The sequence below is a fragment of the Alligator mississippiensis genome, chromosome 3 (genome assembly GCF_030867095.1).
Source record: "Alligator mississippiensis isolate rAllMis1 chromosome 3, rAllMis1, whole genome shotgun sequence".
Taxonomy (NCBI): domain Eukaryota; kingdom Metazoa; phylum Chordata; order Crocodylia; family Alligatoridae; genus Alligator; species Alligator mississippiensis.
The window spans coordinates 165,808,515-165,821,080 of NC_081826.1; the positions used below are offsets into that span (position 1 = coordinate 165,808,515).

General features: G+C 41.8%; 1 protein-coding gene across 6 annotated transcripts in view; it reads left to right on the forward strand.

Moving 5' to 3' along the window:
* The window catches only part of PTGR1 (prostaglandin reductase 1), a 45,195-nt gene extending 33,306 nt beyond the window's left edge, over nt 1-11,889 (forward strand). For all 6 annotated transcript variants that reach the window (XM_014596348.3, XM_019490712.2, XM_019490713.2 and 3 more), the window contains 3 exons: nt 7,628-7,733; nt 9,729-9,847; nt 11,212-11,889. In XM_014596348.3, coding sequence (XP_014451834.2) covers nt 7,628-7,733; nt 9,729-9,847; nt 11,212-11,322 — 336 coding nt within the window. In that variant the 3' untranslated portion in view covers nt 11,323-11,889. The remainder of the gene's footprint in view (nt 1-7,627; nt 7,734-9,728; nt 9,848-11,211) is intronic.
* Nucleotides 11,890-12,566: the final 677 nt, after the last annotated feature.

Consider the following 12,566-nt stretch of genomic DNA (forward strand, 5'->3'; position numbering starts at 1 on the left):
TACCTGCCTACCAGCTGCTCTGCACCCTGCAGCTCCTGGCTGCATGGTCAGACTGCAAGACTCAGCAGGAGCTGACCTGGCCCCAAGGACTGGGGCAATCACCCTTGTTCCTCCCCTGCCCTTACCTGAATTTCCTGCTTTGATACAGGGAGGCACAAACAGCTCCATGGTCCCAGGCCAGAAGCCCCTGCTAGGCAAGGGTTTCCAGCTGCAGGGGGGGCAGGGTTGGGTAGGCCTTGCTGTTGCAGAAGTCTGCCATGTTTTCCCCTGGGTCCTACTGCCCCTGTCTCCTGTCATCTTTGACAGGCAGCTGGGGCAGATAAATATTAATTTTCTAAATTTTTTTAGGTGCCCTGTGGGAGGGATAGAATGGCCTGGTGGGCCAAATCTGGCCCATAGGCCATATTTTACCCACCTTTGGCTAGCATGTAGTACCATGGTATACATCAATAGAGCAAGGTAAGAAAAAAAAGAACGAAATAGCAAGCTATTATCTCAAAAAAATCAAAATACCCTTAATTTTACTACAAAAACCTATGTGAAACTCTTAAATAAGTGAATGAGTGTTTAAAACATCTCTTCCAGTACCAGCTGACTTGAAAAGGCAGATTCCATGCCTCCTTTCTTTCCCTCAATACTGTTGCCTCCCTCAGTCTCTGCAAAGGCTGCCTTTCTTAAGAAAATGAGGGTCTGACCTTTTCCCAGGAAAAACAGTGAACTCACAGAATCTATGGCAGTTAGTAGCCCTTTAAAGAGTTTCTTACTCACTCACTTTCCCATCCATCTCCCTTTTTATTTTGGCACCACTCAACATGCTAAGGAGAAATGGTTCAGCTATTGCTGTCACATTCCACTTCCCCTTCCCGCTCTAGGCCACATGACAGAGTCCCTAAAATGTCAGCGATAACAAATCCTTATTTATAAGGACTGTGGCTTCATCCCAGGAGATAATTACAGAATTCAGTCTGGGTCTGATGATTAGATAAAGTAAATGGCTGTAGATGCATTCAGTTCAGCAATGCTCTACTGGTTTACACGAGCTAAAGACTTGCCCCTTTCCCTTTCCCCTCCAACAGTGGTATCTTAGATGTTTCCCTTTCTTTGGTGGGACAGGGAAGGACAATAATCACAAATTCCAAGATCTCATTAGTGGTGATTCTGTTTTAGCTCTTTCCAACCACTTGGGCTTTGTCTAGAGTAGGATTTTAAAGTGTGTTAGGCCATAGGAGCTAGATCATTTTAGCACCATAAACTAGTAACTTCTAAAGCTCTAGTCAGGACAAGTCAAGTTATTGTGTGCATCTAAACTGGCTAACTTAAAATCCAGGCTCCCTTTTATGTGATCTCACATCACATCATTAAATTCTTGTCAGCAATGTTTTACTTTTTATCTCCTGACTTGTTCAGTAGCTGTTGGATGAATGTTTAAGACAAGCAGCCTTTGTTTCTATTAAAGTCTATCTTACTGAACAATAGCTGTGCTATTCAGCATTCCTCTGGTAGCAGAGCATTTCCACTCTTTCGCAAGACTAAGTGTAAAACTTGATAGCTTCCCTACCACTCACGCGGCCTGTAAAATGCAGAAGGAAGCAAGCCATGAGACAGCAAAATCGAAATGTGAGGGGTTGGGGGGAGAAGCCTGTAACATTAGATATTCAAGTACAAAGCCTGAAAATCACAAAGGTGAAAATGGAAGTAAGAATAAAAGAAACCTGGAACTCCTGTACCCTTAATGCTCTCCTGAAGCACTGAGCAATGCCATTTGGAAATTGCTTAGTTTTGGAACAGTACTCTCAATCTTTTTTTTGCTCCAAAGTGAGCTGACACTAGTGCAGCTGGTGCACAAATTAACAAAAATGAAGAAATCTTTGTTTAGAAACACAGGGAAAAAACCTCTATGTTTGCCAATCAAATGGAAAAAGAGGATGTAGCCAATGAAACTTTGCCAAGCTTCACAGAGCACGTTACAAAACTGGGCTTGGAAAGAGTGCTACATAATACCGAGAATGCTGTGGAAAACTAGCGTGCCCTTTTTTTCTCAGTGTTTAAATAATTATCCCTCCTTTATCTGTTGAGTAATTTGAAACTATGATAATTCCAGTGCTTTATGTCTGGTATAGATTGCAACTAATATCAGCAGTAATTCCTGATTCTTTTCATACTAGTCTATCACGCTGGCTGGTCTTAGGGTCTTCTTTTCCACTGCCTGTCACGTTGGGTAGCAATTTACAACCATACAAAGTGAAAGCAAAATACTGGCAGTCTGATTTGAGGATGTTTAATAGCCATTAACAACTATGAAAAGTAAGTGTAACTGAAAAGGCAAGAATCAGTCCCTGTGTTGAACCCTTTAGTAACAGTTGCATCTAGAACCAGTAACCCAAGCTAGTATTTTCAGACTTGAAGGGATTCTTGTTAGATGTGTCTATATAATGCACCCACCTGTTAATCTCATTTCTCATCTGAACTAGTGCAGCCTCTTCTGCAGGGCCTTCACCAGGTTACTGTCATAGTTGCCTTCCCTGTCCTTTGTTCTAATCATGTCTCTCCTTCCTTGACTCTCATTCTTGCCACCTTTTTCCTTCCATCTCAAACTCTTGTTCTTTATGTTCAAGATTTTGACCAGTTGATATCTCAGTACTGATCATCTTCTGGGCCTCCTTTCTTGTGCCCAAAGGCTGCCACATCCTTCTACCTTCATCTCAGTGGAGAGAGCAGCCAGGGGGCATGTCTGGCTGGCTGTTGGCTACGGCCTCCTAATCAGAAGACAGTGGATGAGGCCTTCTTTAAACATCTGGAAACTTCCAAATTTCAGGACTTGGTTGTCATAGGAGGTTTAAATATTGGAACATAGAATCATAGAAGTAGGGTCGGAAGGGACTTTGTAGATCTTCAAGTCCGACCCCCTGCCTGGGCAGGAGGAAAACTGGGCTCAAATGACCCGTCAGGTAGGCATCAAGCTGCTTCTTAAAGACCCCCAGGGTAGGAGCCAGCACCACTTCCCTTGGAAGTTGGTTCCAGATCCTAGCTGCCCTGACTGTGAAGTAGTTCTTATGGATGTCTAATCTAAACCTACTCTCTAACAACTTGTGGCCATTATTCCTTGTTATCCCAGGGGGCGCTAGGGAAAACAAGGTCTCCCCCAAACCGTTCTGGTCCCCCCTAGTGAGTTTATAGACAGTCACCAGGTCCCCCCTCAGCCTTCTCTTGTGAAGGCTGAACAGGTTCAGGTCCCGTAGCCTCCCATTGTAGGGTCTGCCCTGCTGTCCCCGGATCATGCGAGTGGCCCTCCTCTGGACCCTCTCAATGTTGTCCACATCCCTCCTGAAGTGGGGTGCCCAGAACTGGACACAGTACTCCAGCTGTGGCCTGACCAGTGTTGCATAGAGGTGGAGGATCACCTCCTTGGACCTACTTGAGATGCACCTGTGGATGCACGATAAGGTCTGGTTAGCCCTGCCGACTGTGACCTCGCATTGTCGGCCCATGTTCATCTTGGAGTCAATGACAATTCCAAGACTCCAACACAAGACTCCACACATCAGCTGGGAAAGAAACACAGCAGTGCAGCAATTCCCTGGAGTGTGTTGGGGATAACCTTTTGAGAGAGATGGTAGAGAAGCTAAAAAGGAGGGAAGCTCTTGACTTACTGCTCACAACCAGGGAGGAATTGGTTGCAAATGTGAAGGTGAAAGGTAACTTGGGTGACAACGACCTTGAAATAATAGAGGTTAAGATCTTAAGGGTAGGAAGGAACAATTCCTTGACAATCCCTTGATTTAAGGATGATCTCTACCATGGTTCATTGGTGGGTCTTGTGATGACTTAAGAGTCCAATCCTTGAGCCATAGTTTCCATCCACAGAAGTTGTAGCTCTTTCTGCAGGAGAAAGCAGGCCGCAGGCTGGGATTCCTCTCCTTTTCCTTTCTCTGCTTTCTCTTCTCTGCTTCAAGGGCAAGGCACTTTACCTCAAAATGAGATTCTTTATGGTTGAAGTTTTGGTGCCATTGGAGTTAGTTGGCAGCCAGCACCTCCCAGCTCTTGATGTTGGCATCTGTTTTCTTGATGTATGCCTTCAATGCGGCCTTATAGTATTAATTACTTTGGTCTTTCAGTGAAAATGACCCAGATTGAAGAGCCCTCCATCCATTCCATATTCAGTGTCAATTCCAGGAGAAAGGCAGTCCTTAACAAGAACTAGGATGACTCAAAAAAAGTGGAAAACAGAGTTAGGGTGATGATGCACCCTTGCATGACCCCAGTTTAGATGACAAACAAATCTGTCTCTGATCCACTACATAAAACGGTTACAGTCATATTGGTCATGGAAAGGCCCCAAGACCTTGATATTCTTTTCAGTTCATCCAAATTTGGCCAGTACTTTCCACAAGGCTTCACGATATTGCGAGCAAAGGCCTTGGCAGGGTCAATGAAAGCCATGTACAGGTTCTGACATTGTTCCCGACAGTTTTCCTGGACCTGGTAGGCAACAAAGATCATGTGAGTTGCCCCCATAGGATTGTCTGAAACCACACTGAGATTCCAGCAGGACTTCCTCAGCAAGAAGTAGAAGATGGTTTAGGAGTTTGCAAGTGAGCATTTTCCCTGCTGTGAAAATGGGGACAATACCTTGATAGTTCCCACACACAGACTTATCTTCTTTCTTGAATATAATCACCATGTTGGCATTCCTCAGGTCCCTAGGAACCTCTTCATTGTTCCAAATTCCAAGAATAAATTCATTCTCCGTACCAGTTCCTCACTGCCAGCCTTGTAGATTTCAGCAGGTGTGCCATCCGGTTCAGTAGCCCTGTTCTTGGTTTCCTTGATGGCACTCCAGACCTCTTCCAGAATAGGAGGATTGGTGAGGGATCCCCTTCCAGGGTGCTGGTTGATGGACTTGATGGGAGTGCCTTAAAGTGCTCTTTCCATGTAGCTTGGATAATTTCATTGTCTTTAAGGAGTATTGAGCCATTCTGCAATTGCAGGAAAGTAGAACCGTAGGAAGTTGGGCCACCGATGGCTTTTGTTACCCGGAAAAAGCTATGCATCTCATGTTTGTCAGCATAGAGCTGCATCTCCTTGGCTTTAACTTGTTACCACTGCTTTTTTATTTCCTGGATCTTCCTTTGAACTTCAGTTTTGAGGAGCTCGTACATCTGCTTCTGCTGAGATGAGGTATCATCTTGCTGAGCAGAATGAACCATTCTCTTCTGGTTAAGGAGGGCTTGGATATCCAGTGAATTAAGGACAGGCCAGATGGATGGTGGTTTTAAACCTCTCAGAGTTCTTCAAATGTTGCCTTCATTTGTGGACAGGGCAGAGAACTTTTTAGAGAGAAACTGTTGGAGGTTCTTACAGACCTCTAGATCTTGAAGAGGTCTATCACAAAATGATAGCATTCAAGATCTTAAGGGTAGGAAGGAAGGTGGGCAGCAGAATAAGTACACTGAACTTTAGCAAAACAGATTTTAGCAAACATCAGGAACTGGTTGGCAGGATCCCCTGGGAAGCAAGTCTAAGGGGAAAGAAGTCCAGGAAAGCTGGCTGAACTTTAAGGATGCCCTCTTAAGGCCACAGGAGCAAGCTATCCGGATGTGATGGAAGAATGGGAAGTGCAATAGGAGACCAGTCAGGCTAGATAGCAATCTCTTCAATGAGCTGGAACTCCAAAAGGAATCTTATGAAAAGTGAAAATTTGGTCATACTACTAGAGAAGAGTATTAATTTCACACAGGCATTCATAAAGAAGATTAAGTAGGCCAAGGCATGGTTTGAGATGCAATTGGCAGGGGACATAAAAGGCAGTAAAAAGTGGTTCTAAAAGTATGTCAAAAATAAGAGGAAGAGCAGAAATACCATAAACTCTTACAGAATGTGGAAGACAGCAGAAAAGGCTGAAGTATTTAATGCATATTTTACATCAGTCTTCACGAAGAAGGTACCAAATGATCTTTGGCAGCAAATATAGGGAAGGAGACAAATAGCCTAGAGTAACAGCAGAGCAGGTTAGGAATTACTTAGAGAAGCTAGATGCTGTCAAGGAGGCAAAGTCATATTGAATACATCCAATGATACTGAAGGAATTGGCTGAGATAATTTCAGAGCCATTGGCTGAGAACTTGTGGAGGTTGGGTTAAGTCTCGGAAAAGGGCAAGTATAGTGTCCACCTTTAAGAAAGAGAAGACGGAAGAACCAGGGAACTACAGCCCCAGTTAGCCTGCCCTTAGTACCTAGAAAGATCATGAAGCAGGTCTTCAAGGAAGCTATTATGAAGCACTTAGAGGAGAACAAAGTGATCAGAAATAGCATGGATTCACCATAAGCAAGTTATATCTGACCAACCTGATTTCCTTTTATGGCAAGGTGACAGGTTCTGTAGATGGGGGGAGAGAAGTCAATGTGGTATACCTTGACCACAGTAAGGCTTTTGACATTTTCTCATGACATTTGCTTTCAACAAGCTAAGGAAATACAGACTAGACAAAATACCATTAGGTAAATATATAACTGGTTGGGTCATCATACTGAACAAGTAGTCATCAATAGCTTGATGTATAGTTGGGAGGAGGTATCAAGTGGGGTTCCCTGAGAGTCTGTTTTGGGTCCCATGTTGTTTAATATCTTAATTAGTGATTTGAATTATGATATCAAATGCAAGCTTAGCAAATTTGTATATGACCCCAAGTTGTGTGGTGTTGGGGACACCCTAAGGCTAGGATCCAGAATTACTGGGGTAGACTGGAGAAATAGCCCGCAATCAGTTAGATGAGATTCAACAAGGGCATGTGCAAAGTGCTGCATTTTGGATGGAATAATTGTGTGCACTCATATAGATTGGGGAATGACTGACTACCACTGCAGAGAAGGACCTGGTAGTTACAGTAGACCATAACCTGAATATGAGCCAACAGTGTGCTCTTGTTACCAAAAAAAGCCAACAGTGTACTGGGGTTATTAACAAGAGTGCCACTTGCAGGGATCCTGGTTTTCTCTGATAAAAAAAAAATCACCAATTTTTGGATTTAAAAAAGTAACCCAAAATCCATTTTTCCATGATTAAAATTAAACACCACTAATATATGGATATAGATCTATATAGATGCAACCTATGAATAGGAGTTAATTATATTAGTACTGAGATGCTCATCTTGCTGCTTGGACAGTAAGTCCCTTTCCTATCCTGTCTTACATGTTTATTTAATTTAGATTTACCCTTCAGAACAAGACTTATGTCATAATTCTACAAAGTATGATGCAGTAATCTGGGTGCCAAAAATAGGGTTTGTGACAACTGATTGCAGAAGTCAGTTTGGGCCTGTACTTCCAAACCCCAAATTCCCTAAGTTTGGGAAAGTTAAGATCTGGAGCTGAAATTTGCCACTTGAGTCAGTCCCTGGCTTTTAGAGGAGACCAAATACAATAGAGAATATGATAGACATTGACCAAGCGCCTCATCTTGCAAACACCTAACTTAGCTTGTCAGAAGCTTCTAAATCACCTCCATCTGCTCACTGGGTCCATTTTACATGCTGAAGTGTTTAACGAACCAGTCTTTGCATGATCAATGTGGTTTTTCTGTGTTTCTGTGTTTTTTTGTGTGCTGGATATGTTCTGGCTACTTTAGGTGGGTGGAGAGTTTTCAGACATTGCTCTCAGACAGATGAAGAAATATGGGAGGATTGCAGTGTGTGGAGCCATCTCTCTATACAATGACGAAGAGCTCCAGAAAGGTATGCATCTCATTTTTGTCTATCAGGGTTTTTTTTTTTTTTGGGGGGGGGGGGGGGGCGCAATAGGCCCTAAGCTGTTTAAGACTGGTGATATATTATAGCATTTGCTTGCATCTGCTGGACCAGATTTTGGTAAGTGAAGAGGCAATGGAAATGAGCAGGAAATAAAATATAGTATGTGAGAAGAGTTCAAGGCAAGAGAAAGCCAGGCTAAGAGAAATTGGCTCAGGGTCACTTAATGACATTTAGTGGTTTTTACCAGCTAGATCTCGTTTAGGGCAAGTGCAGCCTATATAGGTGATTACATAGAGGCATTTCTGCTTGATAACAAACAAGTTACACCCAATAACCCTACAAAATAGAGTTCATGTTAATATTAGTGATGAAATAACCTATTAAGCATATTTCTATTTTCTAGCCTTATTTAACAAGCTTTTTGAAGTTGAGCCTGGTAATTGAGTATAAAAATGCAGGTTCAGCTAAAAATCTTTGCTGTTCAGCTTTGAACTACAGCTCTTACTAAATGGCCTAGCTGCAGATTAACCAAGAAAATTAAGTTTTCTCTTTGAAACTTAGTTTTTAAACCTAGCTAAGAAGTTCTTTTCCCTGACAGGCTGGTCAACTATTACAGGCTTTTGAGAATTTAGGACTTAGTAAATTCAAGATTAACCTCTTTCTATTTCAGATATTAAAACTTTTGTTAATAATGAGGATTTAATTACTTGACTTGATATGTTTTACCCATACCAAACTATTATTCATATACTGTTTGTATTTAAACTCACTAGAATGAGTAGTTGATTTGGGTGGGACAAGCTCCACAAACCTTCCTGAGTCCCCCGAACACCGCTGAGGACCAACAGTAATTTACAGTGGAGCAAACATGGCTGTTTGTGTCCCTTTGTTATGTATTGAACCTTGAGAATATTTGTTTAGAATACTTTAAAGCTGACATGGAATCTCACTAATATAAATCCATGCCCATAATTGTTATACTAGACCTTGCTTATGCTATGGTTCCATATTACTTTTATTGCAAGATAAGTTTATGTTGTGTTACAATGGAGCTTGATCAGTTTATGGAAGTGATCACCTGATGCAGTTGCAACAGCAAGGACTAGATTTGATGACTGAGGATAGGGGCGGCCCACCTGTGGCATGTGTACCACAGGTGGCACAGGCAGCCTCTTTGTGTGCCACACAGCAGATCAGGGAGGGGACAGGCAGTACAGCAGCAGATTGGACAGGGAGCAGAAAGCAGAAGAGCAAATCAGGCAGGGATAGGGGATTGGAGTTGCACCCAGGGCTGGTATGGGGCTAGCTTGTGGTATGCTTGTCAAAAAGGTTGGCCCCAGCTGACCTGGGAGATTCCTTCCTGCCCTGTGAAACCCCCAGTGAAGTCAGTAGGAGTTGGGAGTGAAAATTAGGCTTCCTACATCACTTTCAAAAGTGCCTTGAAGTACAAATCCTGTCAGTTTTCACTGAGACTTGGGTTTCTAAGGCTCCCAAGTCATGTAGGCACTGTTGAAAATGTAACCCTTTATTGCTGGGGACAGGTTGGGTTTATATATGTACATCACATTAAAAAGCAAGATTTGTAAGATTTTTCCCCCTCAAAAAAAATTAAGCATTTGAGCTGTTATGCAAGAAACATAGCCTTAAATCTCCCTAGGGCTAAGCAAAAGCAAATGAAAGCCACTTTACTCCTAAATGAATCCTTCACGCAGATTTGAATGCACTTTTTAACTTCACACCTTTAGGTATTTTGCCTTTAAATTTCCTGTCTCCATGTAAAAAATACCCCCAAAAACTTTAGTGTCAAATACTGAATGATCTCACTGAATAAGTCAAGCATGCAGCCTTGAGTTGATTACTCATTGACTAGCCTCACTTTATCGGTGTCTGAATTGGAAAGGTCTCTCCTTATTACATGTTTATTTGGGTTTTAAACAGAAGTAACACCACTGTTGTTTTACTTGTTCCTCTCTCTTTCAGGACCTTATGTGCAAGTTCCAATGATCTATCAAGAGCTTTGCATGGAAGGATTTATTGTCTCACGCTGGAACAACAGGCGTGAGGAAGGTCTGAAGGCACTGTTAAAATGGGTTGTAGAGGTAAGGGATGATGGTTTCTCATAGTACAATTTGTCAGCTCAGGTTGACATTTTCTTCTGTGCAAAGACTCTGTCTTTTGTAACAGATGAACCATGTCTGAAGCTGTTTTTCCATGCCTCAAGCATAGGTGAGAGTAGGGCCAAACCAGGCTGCACAGTCAGTGTGGAAAATACAATGATTTCTACAACTAAAATGTGTTGCAGCCAATAAGAAACCAAGCGTCAAATACAACTTGGTTCTTAGAGGGGCCACCAGCTGAAAAAGGAGGCTGAGTAGGTAGCAAGGAACATCCCTAAGTATGCATGCAAGTATACTGTATTACAATTACATTACATGCTCTGCTTTGATTTAGCCTCTGGCCAATAAAAATGTTCTGTTTAGAGAGAATACAATTTCTCTCTTACACTCTTCTTTCCTCTTAAAATGATGAGACATAGTATAGCTTTATCTGAAGCTTCATGCTGTGTGGCACTTGGAAAGCCCAACTCCTTCAGGCAGTACTTTAAATGAAAGATAAGTTTCTAGTCCTCATGGTTACTGAAAAAAGCTGGTAAGTTTGAACTGTAAAAGCTGCAAATGTCAAAAAGCACCCAAAGATTATTTCAAGCCTCATGGTTTTAGACAGAGGGCCTGATTCAAGACTTAGAAACACTTGAGGTCTGCTGTATTACTAGGGCAGAGGGACAAAGTGCATCTCTGTAGAATTTAATATTTACTCCGCTCCTGAAGACAGTTCTTCTAGGCCTCTCTAGAAATGCCTGTCACTCCAAAAAGAACTATGGCATCAGGTAGAAAAACAGCAGTAGACATGCCATTAAAAGCAGAACTCTTAGACAATATACTGATATAACTTAATTTTACTATCCAGTACCCTAAGATATACCAGCTACAGATCTAACATATTATTAAAAAAAATTGAGAGAAGGAAGGCTAGAGATGCCTGAATTAGTCTACAAGGTACAACTCTTCACTACTTCCTGCCTGGCTTCAAATTAACATGGCTATCACCTTCCCTTTGCTTTAAAATTTGTGGTTATGCAAGGCAAAGAGATCTGGCAATAGTTTAAGTCAAGACAGGGTATTAGTCATGCTAGTTTGAAGTCAAGCAGAAAGCAGGATTGAGTTGCATCTTATAGAGTAGGTAAATTAGATGCATAGTATCTGCTTTTGAGAGTCTGAACTTGAGTTCACTTCATCAGATACTGTGCAAGGCAAAGCACAGAGCAGTATATCAAATACCATGTGATCTGAATACAAAATACAGGGAAGGAGGCAAAGGAAGGTAGAATGGGGAACAGTTTAAGCTACCATTAAAAGTAAATGACTAGAAATTGGAGTAAAATCCTTTTTTTGTGTGTGTATAGGGAAAAATTAAGTACCATGAAGACGTCACTGAAGGATTTGAAAATATGCCAGCTGCTTTCATGGGCATGCTAAAGGGAGACAACTTTGGAAAAGCAATACTGAAAATGTAAAGGGAATGTGATCTGTTTCATCATGGAGTACAATGTAGATACTTTTATACTACTATTTTATATGAGTAAGATTTACAACCTAAAGGGAGATTATACTAATGACATTTCAGTTTTATTACCAGATAGTTAACCATTAATTGCCAGTAATGTATAAATTCATTAAACCGTTCCGAGCCTTATAAGCTAGCATTTTTGTAGTTGTAATCCAACTAATTGCCTAGCAGTACTGAATTGCTTATCTGATGTTTGCAGGACTGCACTGCTGATACAGAATTGCTAAACCAGAGGTACCCTTAGTTTCAGTGAGTTAGGGTTTGCACTGAGAAGCCTACTGGCAAATATCCCAAGGCAAACCTGAAACAGGCTTACCACAGATCACAGCAAAAGCAGGAAGCTTCTAAAATTCTGTCTCTAAAACAATTCATTTAGTTTCAGGAACAACATATGGGGAAGAATAGTACCAAATATTAACCAAGTTGTTAAAACAGTTCTGTCTTTTAGACATCATTGTTTGAGCAAACTGCATTGTACCCATGATAAACAAATAAACTGGATACTTTAAAAATATTTTACTAAGTTTATAATTACCAATTAATGAAATGCCTCCAAGCTATCAACTATGGATTGCAGAGTTGCATTTTCATCTAGGGATAAGAGGCTGGTGGAGTAGAGTGATCTTTGTTCTTTAGGCTTTTCTTCTTTACTGTGGAGATCTACAATCTAGCTTTATCAAAGGGCCAACTACATATTAGCATACCTTTGGCTTAAAGGTATAGTTGTCCCACAGGCAGGGCAGATTTTTGCTAACTTGATCTAATCTTAGGCTTGGACCAGGTCCCTCAGTACAAGAGTGGCACTTGAACAGTTACGTCTTAACAGGTTAGAGGAAACTTAGTGGTTGATTTATGTTACTAACTGCTGAAGCTCCTCTTACTATGCTCGGCAATAGAGCTGTACAAGACAGGGCATATGAACTGCAGCTCTGGCCAGATACTCAGCTGAATTAACTAGCCTCTCAACAAAGAAAGGCTGTAAAGGTGAGAAGGAGTCAACAGCAGTATAGTAAGGAGGGGGTAGGGGACAGCAGCAGGGATCAAGTACAGTGAGACACCAGCCTGTATGGGTATTGGTACTGCACAGATCAGCCATGTAACAGTGCAGGTGAGAAGCACAGGAATGGTGGAAGCAAGTGCCAGGGGACAGAGGTATAAGGGTCAGGGTGCCTGCTCCCTCTTTCCCTAATC